At 37.3% G+C, this 18,433-nt stretch overlaps 2 protein-coding genes across 2 annotated transcripts; one reads left to right on the top strand and one right to left on the bottom strand.

The window, feature by feature from the left end:
• Positions 1–1,472: 1,472 nt before the first annotated feature.
• On the bottom strand, positions 1,473–7,056 carry LOC137258548 (myoneurin-like). Its single transcript, XM_067796256.1, has one exon. It carries the CDS (start codon positions 7,044–7,046, stop codon positions 5,034–5,036), a length of 2,013 nt encoding a protein of 670 aa, XP_067652357.1. The 5' UTR covers positions 7,047–7,056; the 3' UTR covers positions 1,473–5,033.
• A 224-nt stretch (positions 7,057–7,280) lies between these two features.
• On the top strand, positions 7,281–15,026 carry LOC137258584 (sorting nexin-21-like). Its single transcript, XM_067796293.1, has 3 exons — positions 7,281–7,597; positions 11,314–11,426; positions 14,350–15,026. The coding sequence occupies exons 1-3, from the start codon at positions 7,405–7,407 to the stop codon at positions 15,019–15,021; spliced, it is 978 nt and encodes a 325-aa protein (XP_067652394.1). The 5' UTR covers positions 7,281–7,404; the 3' UTR covers positions 15,022–15,026.
• The last annotated feature ends 3,407 nt before the right edge of the window (positions 15,027–18,433 follow it).

Here is an 18,433-nt window from a genome sequence, read left to right on the forward strand (position 1 = left end):
TAGTCTCAGTACTTTTCATTACACTCCACTACTGAGTCTAAGAAAACCTAGTAGGAGGTCGCGTCAGGCAATCGTTGGGCGACCTATGACCGTCCAATCAAACATGAGAAGGATGAATGGACTTAACCAATCAGACAACGGACGTTGTTTAGGGTTTGGCCAGACTTGAAAGAATTGCTAGTCACTGACACTGATCCCTCAATAAATGAAAATCTGCATAAAACATGGGTATTTGACCTGTAGTATATATGCCTAGGGCTTTCTGATGACACGGTTACCGTTAGCTAATATTTCCACAAGCTGACATCCTTGAATATTGACAAAAATGCCATTTTCAGCAACTGTTTTCCCACTGATCACAGCATTGTAGCGTCCTCCATATTCATTACATGGTTGCCATCGTATGGAAAAAAGTATTCGGAATTGCTCGGGTACAAATCTTTCCAAGGTAAAAGTTCAAAACGTATGTGCAAAGGTCCACTTCTGCGATTTGGTAAGGTGTGTTGTGATCGGTTTATCTCAGATTTTATCTGATGCGACCGCCTACTAGGTTTTGTTAAGACTCAGTAGTGGAGTATAACGAAAAGTACTAAGACTAAGTTTATTAAGGTGTTTTTTCTGTATTTGGGAAACATGTTCTGCAAATGATTCATTTCACCACCACATCCATGGGATTAAAAAGAACAAACATATAAAAAGCTTTGGAATTGGGTGAATCAAACTTTCAAAATTCCATCATCACTACCTGAAAACAATGTTGGTGTAATTATTTCATTTAACGGTTTGAGGGATGCAATGTACATGTGCAAATACAACATATTCTTGCTGTGTTGTTTGCTAGTGTTTACCATACATGTCTTCTGACAATGAGAGGGGTGGTGGAGTAGCCTAATGGTTAAAGTGCTTGTCATGCCTAAGACCGGGTTTGATGCCCCACATGGGCAAAATGTTTCAGGCCCATTTTGGTGTTCCCTGCTGTGATATTGCTAAACTGCTCTGATATTGCATACATTCCTGGGTTTGACGAAGCAGAACTAGTCACCGTATCATACATACGTCTAAATCTATGTTCATTTGTTTCACAATCAGCCATTTTCAGGCTGTATGACAATGTTTAAAGAATGGACCATGCAGACATTCTAGTAACTGACATCCAGAGCACTGTCAGTGAGTAGGCTATCAGCAATATTCGAGCAATATCACGATGAGAGACACCAGAAATCATCAGACACTGTACCCATGAGGGAAATTGAAATATGGGTCATCAGCATGATGAGCAAGCACTTTAACCACCAGGCCGTTCCACCACCCCTCGAGAGCACTGATCCACACAATTGTTATATTATGACATGCATCAACCAAGTCAGTGCATCTCATAGTAACTACATCCTCTTCATCATATCCAAATGAAATTCAGTCAGAAGTAATTGTCCACAAAAATATGAACCCAGAAGTAAAACACAATATCCTGTTGAATCAGTGTTTCTCTCAGTCTTCCATGTCAACACTAGCCAACTGATCAAACACTTGTTTGACATATCATTCCACTTATTTTTAGAAGCAACGGAAATGAAATAATTAAAAACAATGATAGCAGGAAAGACATTTTGTTCTGGCACAATGATAAACATTATCCTTGCTACAGCTTCTCAGCTCAGAGAAACACTGATGGTTTATTCGTTTCATAGAATGTCCTTCAAATAACAACTTGATAGTAAAATGAACTTCTCACAAATACATGGCAAAACAACAACAGGCATACTGTGACAAACAATATATATGTCCTGTACAATTAAAAAAAAATAAATTTAACTGAACATGAAATGAACAATGATGACCCTTGTCATATTTTACAATAATCATGATAATTATTGGAATAATCTTGGAATAATACCTACAATACTGAGACCTGTCTATTAACACATACACTCGGTGGCAGAAGCAAAGCCAGACATGAACTGAGGGAGAATGTGAAAGTTTTCAATATACATATTTGTAAATGGAAAGAAAAGGCATATTCCATTACAGCATCATTATGTACCTTGCAGGAAACCTGTAACAAGCAGGAAATATGCAACTAGCAGACACTGTAGTTCCTATGACTGCCTGGATACTTCCAAAATTATTGCCCAATTGTGAATTCTAGAACCTAGGATATAACCATTAAAAGAACAAGCAACTGGTTACAAAGCTTGTATTGCTGTGCACTGGAATGTGACTATATGACTGAATATAACTGATGTTTTAAAAGAATTCTATCTATAGTTTGATATCAGTTTGACAGGGGCATGAATTAATTATATAAATATAAATTATATATATTTTGATCGATCAAGCTGGTAAGGCTCCTTCATATACATGATACAGTATTCTGTTTAGGAACTCTAGCAAATCTCCATTGACTCCAACCAATGGTGAGCAGAAACATTGTTGTTTTGAAAACTGTTTAATTCACAGTCCCTTACAAATTTACAAATAGTCACCAAGACCTTTATGAGTTAAAGATGTGCATGTGTCTTACAAACAATCTGGCAGAAAGTCTTCATGCTGTTTAAAAGTTAACATTTTACGTCATGTGAATATGAACACAGCACATAGGATCTGGAAGAGGGTGAGGACAAATGATAACTGCATTTTATACACTGAAATCATGAGCATATAGGCGACTTACTGAATGGCCACTGTAACCACTGCACATAGTGCAGCATTTCTATATAGCTATTTACATCAGCAATGGAATATATCAAAATGTAGAAGCTGTCAAGAAAAGATATGATTTATATATGATTCCTGTATGCCATCATTTTACTCTTGTCATGTACAGGGAAGAGAATGGGGTATCTGACTCATGGCCCACTTTAATAATCCACAGAATGACCAGCCATTTAGCTATCACTAGGTCTATATAAACATTTGGGCAAATTGTAGAGAATATGTTATCATATACAGTACATTCGCAAACATCTAAAAAAGAAATGGTTTGTCCTATGAAACTATTTGAAAATTTTAAATGTGATTCTAATTATCTTAACAACATTTTGAATTCTCCATGTTCAACTTCATGTAAGAAACAAGTTTTTGTCTAATTTCCATAAGTAACATCTTTAGATCTCCCCAAGCTTAGATATGCAATATGTTATCTGCTGTGAGTTATGAAAAAGAAACATACTGAATGATATACATCATTTCAAATTTTCACATAAATAAAAATCATAATTATGACTAAAGAACACTTATCGAATAAATATGTTTACAAACAGTAGAATCAAAAGAAGTCTAAAGAACTAAAGAACACTTATCCAATAAAGATGTTTACGAACGGCTGAATCTCAAATAAAGCACTGTTGGAAAAAAAAAGAAAAGTTTCAGATTGTTACTCTGTATCCCCAAAATTTAGAGAACTGTAAATAGCATATGTTGAAGTAACCCACAACGGCCCAACTGAGCATTCAGTGGGATGTGCCACTGGTTATCCACAACCCATTTTACCCATTTCGTTTCATCATAGGGATAATGAGATTCATCTTAATGGTTGCAGTATTAAAGTTATTATGTTTTTCGTCAGCCATCAGTATTAAGAAAGTGCCCTTTGTAATGCAATATCATCACACACTAATTTGCATAAAATCATTGTTTGTTCTAAATAAGTCACTCTGGGCTTAGGAAAACCCCGAATTATCCATTTCTGTACTAATATCTCCTCAGTAAAGTCTCTTTTCTATGTTTCCTCTCTCCGTACCACTGAGACTGTAGTAAAACCAAACTTAGTTTAATAGATATTTCACTGTTCCATACATCAACTACTAGTCTGTCGTACAGACCCTGAAATATAAATATCCAAGAAAGCCCACGCAAGTCTAGAAAATGTGGCAAGTCTAGATTTCCATAGCTTCAGGCTGAAAATGAAGAAAGTCTCAGGGCTCCATTTCATTATATTATTTTTTGTTCACTATGTACGATTTTTCAGTAAAATATGTTCATTTCAGAGACTAGCTGTTAGTCTACAGACATATTTATAAATGTGAAAACAAAATCCACATTTTTTCCTATTCCCGACACTACTTTAGTTACAATCTCTATGAGGGCTGTGGTTGGGTACAAGCTCTTAGGGACAGTACCTACTGTGCATGATACCAGATTTTCTTTATATTTCTTTTGGCCTTAAAAATTCACATTCCACATTCATTGCAATAAGCAACTTGAAAACTTGACAGACATGTACTACTTACAAAACATCAAACTGTAGAGAACAGAGAAGAGAAATTCAAACGTGTAACAAAGAATTCAAATATCCTTTCTACACTGCTGTGTGTACTTGAATAAAAATTGAAATGTACACAGGAAAATATGGTCTATCTGGATAGATATGGGGTTCAGGTGACATTGTCACATCAATAAGTTTGCCAGGAGGTTTGTAAACATGGCTAATAGGTACATGTAAAGTCTAAACCAGATACACTTACTTCCATGTATAACACTATCAACAGAAGGGGTATTGCAAAAGTTGGCAAGAGAAAACAGACAAGATAAATTGAATCTCAGTGAAAACATCTCTTCTTGATGTTGCAGTTCGTAGTTTATCTGAAAACCTGAATGCACAAAATGAATGTTCATTCCATTCTTCTTAATTTGCTTAGTGCATCTTGGTATTTTTACCCCCCAAAAGCAACAAAGCCTATTATGTAAAATGGATGTAAAGTTTGTCTTGTTATTAATTACTGAATGCCCACAAAATACTATCACGTATATTTGTTTTCTATACAGCATGTGGTGTTCAGTTTGGATATGACTTACCAATGCTGTATTGAAAAGATGGAGACTATACTCCTAATAACAACCATTTACTACCAATGCCTTTTCTAAAAACTTATGATAGTCACTCAAAGACTCAATAGGCAACCAAGCATGGCAAGTGGACTTCTGACATTCTAGTTGTCATGAATATCATAATTAACAATACAACATCTGTAGCTTCACTGATGCTCTTTCTGTATGCTTTGTATGTGAATCTAAACACTGTTGTACACCAAAGGTTACTCAACTTGTGCTACATATTGTATAACACCCTGACTGTTGATTTCTGCATACTGGACCCTTGCTACAATGGGCACTCCATCAACAGTGGAGAATATTTGTGTCTCTCCTTGATTCTCATCTGCACACACTGCAGCTATGTTAGCCACTGTCTGAAGTGTTGCCTGTGTCATTATATCAGCACCTGCTACAACAGCATTCTCCTCTTCATGGTAGTCAGATATTCTGTGTTTCTTGGTAGGGGGATCTCCAACACTGTGCTGCTTCAACATATGTTCCTTGAGTTTATCATAGCGTGTTGTTGAGAAGTTGCACTGTTCACAGCTGTGAGGTCTGTCATCTGAATGTAACAGCATATGCCTTTTCATGTTCTTAATCAAAGAAAAGCTGTGACCACATATTTCACATTGGTGGGGCTTTTCATGAGTGTGAGTAAGCATGTGGTATTTCAAATTCTGTCGTTTTGTTGCTTCAAAGCCACATCCTTCAAAGTCACACTTAAACGTCTCTCCTGTATGGATCAATCTGTGAGCTTTCAGTTGACTCTTATGTGCTGTAGCAAATCCACATATATCACATAAGTGATCCTTTGTTACACTGTGGGTGATCATGTGGTTTTTTAAGGCATGCTTCCATTTGAACCCTGCCCCACATAAATTACACACAAATGGTTTGTCCTCTCTGTGTTTTGGTAGGTGAGTATTCAGTTGGGTTCTGCTTTTAAATTTGACATCACAAAACTTGCAAAAGTATGGTGTTGGACCATCATGTTTAACTAAATGTGCTTTAAAATCTGTTTCCGATTCTGCCTTGTAGTCACAAAAACTACAGATGTTCTCAGCATGAAGATGTTTCTTTTTGTGTTCAGCCAGGACTTTTACACGCTTGGCTTTAAAATCACATTTGTCACATGTATAATTTCTCCCTTTTGGCATGAAATTAGCATCATCTTCCTTCCTGTCCTCACTGTCTTCATTTTCCTCAACATCTTTATTTTCACAGTTCTTTGATTCCTTTTCAATCTTAATAACCTTATTCACACCTCTGCTTGCCCTCTTCAGTGGATGCATGATGAAATCAGATCTGAATCGAGGACTTCGACTATTTCTCAAACGAGCACTAGACCTAGTAGATGTGAGGTATGATGTAATTGGCCTTTTTCCACGAGTTCTCATTGTACTCAGATTGTTATCATTCTCATTTTTGCCTTCATCCTCATCTATATCTTCTTCTACACCTACATTGTTTCCTTCATTGTTGTGATCGATGTCAGTTTGACCAATTTTCTCTTTTCCTGCATTCTCTTCCTCAGCCATGAGACTGATGAAGGCAGAAAAATCATCATCTGACTCTTCTTCTTTTTTACTTTTTCTAGGCCTACCCCTTCCTCGTTTCTTTGTCTGTTTCATGCCACGTTCAACTTTGATTTCACCTGACTTTTCAGTAGTTTCTGAATGCAATACCGTTGCATCTTTCACTTCAGTTTTGATATCATTAACACTGTTGCCAGTAGTACAGGTCCCAACATCAACTTTTGAATATTTGCAACTTGTGTCATTGGCAGGAATTACCTTGTGTCCCCTAAATCCACTCTGGAAATGCTCACAGAAGTTTGTCAGAGGTTCCATTTGCATTATTTTCGATATCTCGAGGACCTGTGTTAGGATCCGTAAGTTAAGACAAATGTTGCTTGTGTACATAAAGTCAACCACCTTTCTAACAGCTTCTCCATATCCGCTGTCTCCATCACTTCCATCTATGTGGATTTCAATTACCTGAGGTGTTTTCTGAGAAAATGCACGCGGCAGATCTTGTCCCTGCCCCAGAAAAGATCCAAAATATGGACTTGCTGCAGCCAAAACGTTAGAATGGGCAAATATTTCCTCCCCGCAAACACGTAGCAATACATCGCAAAATCTAGATGCAGTCCTTTGGTCGTGTAAAGCTTTTAAAATACCTTCCAGTCTGTGTTTATCAACGAGGGACGCACTATCCTCTACAAGCGTAGCCATTTTGAAGGGAGGGAACGTTCTAAAAATTTGATTGGAGAAAATTATACCACTGATGACGCCAGAACATGTTAGTGAAAGAAAGTGGGTATATATAAAACCTCTTTTCAACGATGTTAGATAACTGGATGTACAAGTTGGTATATTTTTTGAGCAACTATTATTATCCAGAGGCAGCTAAATGGGAACGGAACGGTCCCTTTATTTCTGCGGACCGACCGGAAGTTTAGTTTCTCGATTGACAAGTCAAGTGTCATCAACATGATCATGCTCCGAAGCGTAGATTGAAAATAATAACAGCTGATTATTGTTTGAGGACCTTATTTCATTTCAAGAATGATGGAATTTTGAGCATGCCAACATGTCATTTCTGAAAAAGTTTGGTAAAAAAAGTAGAGAAAAAGCTTTCACAGATCGTGCAAATCGAGAACAGGATCCAGATTCTGTTCTTGCAGACGACGACGATCGAGATCCTTTTGCAGTGAACATCACTGGTACCCTTGATTTGACGATACCTGATGACGAGTCAAACAGCGCTACGACACCTACCTATGGTAATCAACCATGAATTTATGATTTGTAATGATTTGCAGATACTGTGATAGGTCAAGTAATGTTATATTTTTAATGAAAGCGGGTAGGGCCCAAACTTGGCCAAAGCTATCAATGAAAGGCATTCTAGAAGTTGAGTAGATGAAGAGTGAGGACTATCATTGATGGATATACAAGTTCATTTATTCGGTGAGTGTGATGTTTCGACATAAATACTAAGCAAATGGTACACGATAATAATTTTGGAGGAATATATACATGAATTGTTGTTACAATAAATGAGAACAAGATGAGTTGTTTGTACAGTTAGTGGGGTTGATGTACTCAAACTGATGGGAAGCCAGAGTACTCAAACTGATGGGAAGCCAGAAGTGTTGTGTATTAACGTTAGGTCCGCCGGATTGCTTGCGCAAACCTAGTCGGGGAATGATTTGCCTCCCTTGGCGCACTCTCTTCATTGTAGAAATAAGCTAATAAAAGCGAAGCACATGTTCCGTGTTGTCGCAGGGCAGGCCAGTCTGAATGTAACAATGGTGACGAGGATTGTTTTCAAGTGCCATTAGCTGGAATAAAATAAAGAACTGTGACCCTATGGCAGCCATTGGAACAATTGAGCCGTACAAAGAGGTAAACGGTCAGTAGGATGTTTATGTTAAGCGTGTCGAGGCATTTCTCACTGCTGATGAAATTGGCAATGACCGTTGGGTGAATGCATTTCTTGCCATTATTGGGACAAAAACTTACACCTTACTGAGAAGTTTGGTTTCACCAGTGAATCCAAATACTAAAACTTTGGAGGACTTATGCACAGTTTTAACTGCTCATTATTCCCCTAGACCTGTGGTTATATCTCAGAGACATAGATTTCATAACAGGAAATAGTCTTCAAATGAATCTGTCACTGACTGTGTAGCAACTCTACGCCAGTTGAGTGAACAATGTGATTTTGGACAGCCAGCCACCACATCCACAGACTCCTGAAACAACAGGCCAACATCAACGTCACCTTCCAAAGAGGAAACACCATCAAGAACCTACTGCAAGCAACAGACAGACCCACAGCATCCCAGAAGCCAGAACCAGCAGGTGTAGTGTACCACATTGAATGTAACTGTGGTGACACCTGTCTTGGTGAGACCTCCAGACCCCTCATCCACAGACTCAAATAACACCAGACCTCATTTGGAAAACAGGAGTCCAAATCAGCCATTGCTGACCACATCAGAGACCAACCAAACCACACCATTAACTGGAACAACATCAAAATCTTAGAAAAGAACCAATCAGACTACAAACTCTGCAAGCTACTAGAGACACATCATGAAGATTTAACCAGTGATCAACAGAGATGAGGGCTACCAAATTCCACTCACATATCATCACTTGTTAAAATAATTCTGTACTTCTATCTACGTTGTTATAACAACACTCTACTGGCTTCCTATCTCATATACCATACTCCTTATTAACTTCTGGCTTCCCATCAGCTTGTGTACATCAGCCCCATTAATTGTATAAACAACTCATCTTCTCATTTATTGTAACAACAATTCATGTATATATTCCTCCAAATTTATCACTCTGTACCATTTGCTTGATAACGACATTAGTATCTATGTCGAAACGTCACACTCACTGAATAAAAGAAGTTGTATATCCATAAATCATAGTTAGACGGTGTATGATAGAAAAGTTAAAACGTAATTTGTATCTGTAATATTATATAAAGTTTTTATTTGACTAACCTTGAGGGATTTAGGACATATTCATCTATTTCACACAAATAGATTCCTGACCATACGATCTGGAGACGTTCCTGTCAACATCATCAAACTGTCACATTTTGGTGTCATTTTAGCAAGCAGCATCTGATAAGCGTCCACCCATATTTTGTCACTTTCTACTGAAACAATTATGGAACCTCTACCTTTCTGATATATTCTTCATTGAGTAAACTGGTCAGTGTTAACAAAGTACACTCACTCACATGTATTCATTGATGAAGGGGCCAGAAGTAGCCATATGTCTTCATGGTAAATGGAAAACGCAAACGTAATTCTGACTGTGTGGTATCAAACCATCCACAAGTGAAAGAAAATGCATCATACACTGATCACTTTATTGAACTGTTGATTGAACTTTTTGCATTGTCAAAGCTCTTTTAGTTTCATGCCAATTTATTTTCTTACATTGAGGTTGATCCCTTCTTCCGTGTGATAATGGGGATAAGTTCAATTAAATTGTTTATTTTGGTTGAATATAATCCATTTTGGAACATGTTTTCGTGTTTGAAATGATTTGAAGTTTTCCTTAAAGGTCACATGCAACCAAGAAATCTAACATAATTAAAATGAAACACAGTTATCACTTATTCATGATACATAAAATGCATTACTGATTGAGAAAAAATAAATAAACAAAATTATAAGCGTATAATAGCAATATTTTGTACTTGAATGTACCTCCCTTGAAACAAAGCAGCTGCGATAGCGAACAAAGTCAGAGCCGGTGGGTGTGCACTCAAGTGTAACAAAGACTTTCCATTTGACCCCTGGATCACTTGCTGATATGCTTAGCCGGCTCTTTGTTTACTGCTTATAAGCATTGATAGGTTTTAATTTCAAATAGTATGTGGTCAATGATTGAAGCTGTGCATTGCATATTGTCATTAGCAGACAGGCAGGCAGACATGTAGGTGTCAGTACACCAGACATTGAGTTTTCTTTGTGACAGAGTCTGCTTATCACATTCAACATGCTAATTTTCATGTGACAAGTATTTTATGTACCTGTTTGTGTAAAGAACCAAGATTAGACTACTGCTCATGACCTCATACTCCGGGCAGGCATACTGTTTCAAGCTCCATGAACCTATTTACTGTGCATGCGTTATGAGCGCAGAGCTACATATCTGTTGAAACCATTTTTTTCCCCAGTGCTGGGGGAAAATTATTGAATTGTTTGAATTCTGCTTTTCCGACTCTTTTTACATCGCGTTTTTTTTTCAACATTTTAGGTTGAATTGGCATTTTTGATGATTTGTTTCCGTAAGTGCAAACTGAAAGATACAAGAATCAGCAAAGTTATGGTTTACATTGCATGTTGCATGTGACCTTTAACCTTTTGCATTTTGGCCTATTGACTGCCCAAAAGATACTGAAAAACAGTGAATAACTGCCTTTTGGATAGTAAAGAATTGCTTGTTCTATAAACAATGGACACAGGATTATTGTTCAATTTTAACCTCTCTCTGAACTAATTTGTGCTGAAAAAAACGTGTTGTCCTGTAATATGTTGGTTAATTTTAGGTAAGTATTGTTGTTCATGTTGGAGAAAAGGTACACACAATCACCCTTGTGTTAGCCATGATGGTTTAAACCAAGGAGAGAAGAATTTATGAATCATCAAAGTCTTGAACTGTTATTTGAATATGCTGTATAAACATGCCGCCACCTTTTCTTGCAGTGAAAGATTAAGAGTTTCAAGGTGTTGATTCTTTTGACATTACAGTGGAAGCTGTCTAAACCGGCACACATTAGGACTGAAGAAATAATCCACTTTAGTCAATGTCTCGGATTGTAGAGCTGATGATAAATGTACAAGGCATGGATAGGACTGAAATTTTATGCTTGTGTTGACAACTTGCTGGTTTGCACAGATGCTGATTTTGACAGCTTCCTCTGTATTTGTTTCATTATTTACTGTTTGTCTTATCACAGATGCTCAGTCCCCACATTTGCTGGCCCTCAATGTTGATCCACCAGGAACAGTCCATGTTGCATTTGAAGTGACATCGGCAGAGGTTATTAAAGATCAAAGATCCAGCTATGTTGTAAGTCTTTTTATTCATCATTGAGAGGAGATACCAGTAAATGCCACATAAGCAAGATCTATGGTATATGTATTGATAACTCGGTGTAGGGATGAGGGGATGTGTCTAAGAGTAGAGTGTAACACCATATTGATACATGTATGTAATGATATTACTTGATTTAACACAACTTTGGAATTGAGTAATCTAACTATAGTCACTTAAGGAAATATAGTTTGTAAAGATGTTTATCTATGGATCGTGGGGCATTGGGGTAGCTTACCTAGTGATTAAAGGGGCACTGATGCGGAGCGAATAAGGTTTCTCACCAACGGTCCAATTACGAAACCAGCAAATTGGTCAACACCTGCTCCATCGACCGTGACGGACAAAGGGACTGGGTTCCTATCCACATTAGCAGAAATTCTTCACCCAAAAAAGTGAGGAGGCCAGATGCCACATGCCGTTATTTAAAAATATCCATGGTATTCTTTATCTAATTGTAACAAGATATCCCAGCAGTGTAGTTTTTTTTTCAGATGCCTGGATGGTATGGTGACTGATCCAATTTGATCCTATTTCTGTGTTTTTTACCTCGATATTTAATCATGCCATGTGAAATTATAATGTCTACAGCCATTTCTTTCATATAAGTCCGAAAGATTGCAAAGCTTATGTTTAGATAGTTTTGAGGGTTGACCCAGCTGCCATCTGCATTTCTTATGTAACAACGAAGTTCCGTTGGTATCCTCAAAATAGTTTTGGGCCATAAGTTTTCAGGCTGCATGCGACACAGGGATTACATCTTCCTTGCTATAACTTGTGTTTGATGGTATAAACCTACATGTGATATTTGTCATCATTCACTTGATGGTCAGTTAATGAATTTTAAATGGGTATAGTATAAGGGCAACGCTGTTTTAAGGGCATTATCATTTGCAGAAGCCAGAGGTCTTTCATTAACTGCCCGACGAAGGAGGGCAGTTGAAAAAAACGAGGGCTTCTGCAAATGATAATGCTCTGAAAAATAGCATTACCGTTATTATAGCTAAAATGAAAGGAGTTTTCAATAAAATAAGAATAAAATCAGTGGCATTAGTTTAGAAGCATTTACTGCCAACAACAAAACGACGGAGGTCACAGACACACATTTTACAAATATAGACACGTCACAGAACAACACAAATGACGTCACTATTGAGAGTGATGACATTCGACCTTGACCTTTGCTCACACTTCCAGCTACCATTGTTTTCAGTGATCAACAATGTTAGACTTAAAGTCGATATTTTCATTGCTGTATATTGTAATTTATGGTACAATTGTTATGGTTGGCACAGGCAGGAAAGTGCATAATGGCACAGACAAATGTAACAAATGTGAGCCAGATATATGGTCAATAATGAACCCAAGTTCAAACGAGCCGTAGGTGATTGAACTTCAACAGCTGAGCTACTTATGACGTCACCTAACAACGGGCTTGATAATGGCCTGCAGTCAAGCATTTTGCGGGCATTATCAAGTTACAGCAGCCCGCTCATTTCTGATAACGTGCGGTCGTTTTAATGATAATTCTATCCATTTTAGCGATAAATAGTGGTTACACCACTAAAATTACTCAACATAGGTTCCCATTTGGCGTTTCTCCTGTCTGGAGTAAATACTCAACATTATAGATTAAGGTCTCTAGTGGCAAATGTATTGAATGTTGTGTAATATGTGCATGTAAGTGATGCAAGAGGATTTATCAGTTGAGTTACAAAAACAAACATCGATCAAAGGATTAACTGATAACACACTGATTGATTAATTACTTCCACAGCGGATTTGTCAAAAGGCAGTGTTAATGAGTGTAGATTTACGTAATCTATTACTGAATACACCCTGTCGTAAAGTACGAATGTAAAAACAACATCCTTCCTACAAAGAATTAACCACCACTGCCTTGATTGATTGATTGTTGCTCATTATTGGCTAACTAATGGCAGACATCATACAGTTAGTTGCCAGGTATGCTGTCCTGGGTAACCAGTGAGACCATTGTGAAAAATTCTGAAACAATGTGTCACTTTTTCGCATATTAGACTGTTGAAAGACACAAGACATAGAGCAGGATTATTTACCAGCTGCAGATGAATGGAATATTGTTCTTTTATTTGGATATTGATGGATACATTCCTAAACGAGGTAATATCCTGACATTGTTGCTGTAACATTCATCTATCTAAACTGAATATTTGCCTTTTGTTTTAATTTATTTCTTGTAGCATTCAGCAGAATCTGTATTATAGAAAACATGCACGAGGTTGCGAATAGGACGGGTGTGAAATATGATTCACATCGGCAATCTATGCACAGTTTAGATATTAAAATCATGTTAGAAATTCACTGTAAGTATAAGCAGACCGTGTGGTTTTTTTTTATTAACTTTCAAAATGCATACAAGTGTGACAAGGAATTAATTAGGTTTATAAGACAAAATATAAACATGTACACTGACTTCGTTATTTTTATACCACTGGCAGATGAGTAAATTTCAAGGTGTTTGATTTGTTTTCATAATAACAAAGTAAAATGGCTTCATCTGTATTGATCAGTCTACACATAAACTATCAATTGCACATATGGGAGGCGCAGCAGAGATCACAAGCCAGTCACGAATTCTGGGATATCATCCGGGTACTCTTGGGAAAAAAACAATAACAAAAGAAACCACCAGTCCACGGAAATTGCTCTGCTTCAATGCCCCTTTAAAGTGTTCTCTTGTCTTGCCAAAGACCTGGTATCCCCAGCTGTGATATTGCAGGAATATTGCTAAAAGCAGCTTCTGCCAGCATAAAATCATGCTCACTCACTGACCCTGTGAATCATAGTGGGAAGGAAAGACATCTCCTTCAGGATTCATAACCATGTTATTAAGATGATTTCATTGTCACTGTTTCAGCTGTACACAATTCTGGTATCCAGCAGCTCTGGTGTGGAAAAGTTGCCAACCACAGTTGACCGTAGGTATTCAGACTTTGAGAAACTCAACACAAACCTGAAAAAAAAACACCCTCACATTATGGACGATGTCTCTTTTCCAAGGAAGCTGTTAGTTGGTAATTTTACCAGTGAAACCATTGCACATCGGAGCAGGGCTTTTGAGCAATATCTAAGCCATATATTTTCTGTATATGAGTTACGGTACTCAAATGAACTGGCAGCCTTCTTCTACCTGAACGATGCAAAAGAAGGATACTCATTGCTATGCAGTGAACAATATCTGGAAGCAATCTCTCTGTTTGAAAAATGTCTGCCTGTGTGTGAAAAACTGTATGGTGGTGGTCATTTAAGAGTTATCTCCCTTCTGCATGCCTTGGTTGTGTGTTACCATGCAATAGAGAAATTGTACAAGGCTCAGAAGTATGCAGAGGTTGCACTTAGGAGCACCAGTGACCCGGTGGTGGATGAACCCAGTATTGCCCTCATCAAACTGTCCATTCGCCTGTGCTGGTCTCTGGGTAAGGACAAGCAGGACCTGGAGAAGAGGCTGCAGGATTTAAAGGCCAGGAAGATCAATGTGGATAATGTGCCTGATCTGAAGGATATTGTCAAACTGAAGACACTCACCTGATGGTAGATATTATGTCTTTGTAACGATTAAATGTTTAACAAAATGTGAATATTGATATTTATGTTAAATTATGAAAGAATTCAAGCAAGTAATTGTTTTCAAAGTTGCAACAGTTGCTCCTTTCCATTCCATATGTATTTGGTACAGTGAAGTTTGGCATGGAATATTTTTTCGTTATATATGCGAACAAGCCACAAGAAGTTAATGTATGCCTGATCTGACAAAATGTAATCTTTGTGATCTCAAAGCAATGAAGTGTTGGCACACATATGGCAAGTGTCTTTTGTGTAAATAATGGCTTGTATTTTAGTAGAAAAATACTCCTATTAACTTAAAATGATGTTTGACAGCCCTTGTACATTCTGTGATATAAGCTAATGTGTAATACTGATACATTGGTGTATATTTACTATAGTACCTTGTGTCAGACACTGTTGATGCATCTGTATACATCCTATTGCTCCAGTATCCCTGGAATTACACCACAGAACTGCACAAGCTCAGCACATAGATGTCTGTTTGAAATTCAGACATTTAGCTAGCTAATCGGTAAGTCTAAAGATGTCTGTGTGTGATAGTGTGACTAAGGCTAGCTGGAATGATGGATTAGGATACTGAGATACATTTACTGGTGGTTGCACTGATTCGACTTTCTAAACAAAATGGCATGTGCTTCTCTCTAAATATGTATAGGTTCTACAAAACTAAATGAGGGTCACTTTCTCACTGAGCCAGTGTCAAGTGTATACTCCAGGCCAGATAAAGACATCTGACAGCTGTGATTGGATGAAATAGTGTAAGATGCTTTTATTTTTTAAAAATCACATACATCCAGTAATTACAACTGACCACAAGTTTTATGTATGTACCACTGTGACTTATGCTTAATGTGTCTACAGATATATTCAAGTAGATGACATTTTGTGCAGAACTGGGGTTGATGTGTTCAGGTTCAGTGCTTGGAAAATAGACAGGATAAGTTAGCCGGAGTTTGTGTGTACGTATATTGTAGTTAAAGGTCACACTTGAACCCATGTGTACATGTAATCACTGTTGACAGCCTGCATGATTTAAAAAATGTAGGATGTTACTGAAAAATGTGTGGTAAAATATTTGGTTTTTTTTAAACCTGTCCATGTGAATTTAAGTTATTGCAGAGTTATTTCCCTTTGACCATGGTTGTAGACTGCCTGCAGAATTTCACTAGCTCCATCATGTTATGGTTTGAAGCCCCAGACTGTATGTGAAACCATCTGTTATGGAAGTTGTCATGTAAATTAGGCTTGAGACATGAGACCTTTTGATTGTGTAGCATGTTATGAAGGTCTAACCAGTCTGACCATCTGTCAGTCTCAGTATACTTAATCAGTTAATGGTAACCATGTTTTTGTGACCAATATGGAACTTATCCTGTCTGTTGGTGTCATGCTACTCAAGTTGTGTTTTTCATAAACATTGGTTTTAACTGGTTTGTTAAAGAATAATTATTTGAAGTGAATTTGATGTACTGATTGACAATGTTCTGATTTCCCAGCTTGGAGATACAGTGGAATCTGTGTATTTCAGGCTTGTCTGGGACTGACTCATTGGTCCAGATTGTAAGACAGTCCAGATTAGACAACCTTTGTCAGCGTAGATGCTGTCACAATGAGTTACTGTGTATTAATATAGTTAAGCCATATTTTTTTTTTATGATGACAATGTGAACGTAAAGCTACAGCAATTTTGACTTTTAGCAAATCAAAATATGTATACATATCCATTTTCTGTATGCTGCACTTCATTTTGAGGTGTGAGCAGATGCAGTATGACATCTTGTGGTCTGAGTTCGCTGCTGAATGGACTGTCAGTTTAGTCTGTACTCTGTATTTGAGGGACTCCAGATTATGAAGCTAGCTTTAATGATAAATTAAGAATAATTTTGCCAGAAGTAGTTCAGGTTATGAAGAAAACCAGATTACTCAGAGTCTGGATTTGACAGATTCCACTGTATATTAATTCTAGTTACCAAGGTTATTGATGACATTGTTGTGTTTAAAATATGAACACTTGATTACCACAGTGAGTAAATGTCAGGATTGTGTCAAACATTGAATCGCAAATGATTTACAGAGCAGCGGACTTTAGCTGTGAATAATTAGTTGTATGATTTTGTCTTTTGCACAACTGTTTATGATTCTAGATCTGAAGGAGATGAAATGTGTAACAGAAGATTTATTTTGTTTTGTTTAAATGCTTGAGTTATGACTCACAGCTACATTCAGATGTGGAAGGAACTAGTTCCTGGACATGTTGAAAACATCCATTTAGCTTCAAAAGTTTGCACATTCATGATTAATACTAAGTCTTTGAATGGCATTTACATATTTATATAATCTTGGCATTTGTTAATGCAGGCAGTTACTTTTGGAACAGTGTTTCTAGATTAGTGTGTAACTTATTGTAAGTGCAAATTATTTATGAGACATGATATTGTTATATTGAACATTGCTAGCAAATCAGATTGCTTATGTTTAACATTGGATTATTATTTCACTATATACCACATTAAATGCAGTATATTTACAGACATGTCCATATGTTCATCTTGTTTGTCTACCATGGTGCACCAAAGTATATTCTCACTCGTAAGTGTGTCTGGTGTTTAAAGAAATTTGTGGATGGTTAAATTACAGACTGCTGAGAGGTTGTCCTAATAAATTATGAATGTTCAGGTTGGTAAATGTGTCATGTCAAGCTGCATGGTGGTATTGCATGTAGGCTCATCTGATCGGACTTAGTGTTATGTTTTTCTGAAGTGATTGGCACCAAAAAGGAGCATCATTAGAGAAGACAGAAACCAATAAAATCAAACATCTGCCAGTTTGTGAAGATACAGTATTGATGTCTATCAAAAGGGACCTGATCCAGGATAGAATAGGTCTTCAGCAACCCATGCTTGCGACAAAAGGCAACTGTGCTAGTTGTTAGAGCCAACTAATGGGATCAGGTGGTCAGGCTCACTGACTTGGTTGACGCGTCATTTGTTCTCATTTGCGCACATCGATGTTTATGCTGTTGATCAATTAATTCTTTGGTCCAAACTCGATTATTTACAGACCGCTGCCATATAGCTGGAATATTGCTGAGTGCGGCCTGAAAGTAAACTCACTCAATTATCAGGGGGGTCCTGGGGATCACTGAAATTCTGTAATTTTTATATACTCATCTTGTCTTTCAGAACCTCATCTAACTTTTAATTATTTCTTTTAACAAAGCCTTGTGTTCCTAAATTTTTCTCTGTCTCTCATGTTAGGTTGTTTCAGATGTCAAGATTAGAAACTCTTACACAAATGTTTTGTAGCTGCAATTATTCAGATGCATTTAGCCTTTGTTATATTTTGGTGCCACCTTCATGTAGATGATACTTTGG

The sequence above is a fragment of the Haliotis asinina genome, chromosome 12, assembly GCF_037392515.1.
Source record: "Haliotis asinina isolate JCU_RB_2024 chromosome 12, JCU_Hal_asi_v2, whole genome shotgun sequence".
NCBI lineage: Eukaryota > Metazoa > Mollusca > Gastropoda > Lepetellida > Haliotidae > Haliotis > Haliotis asinina.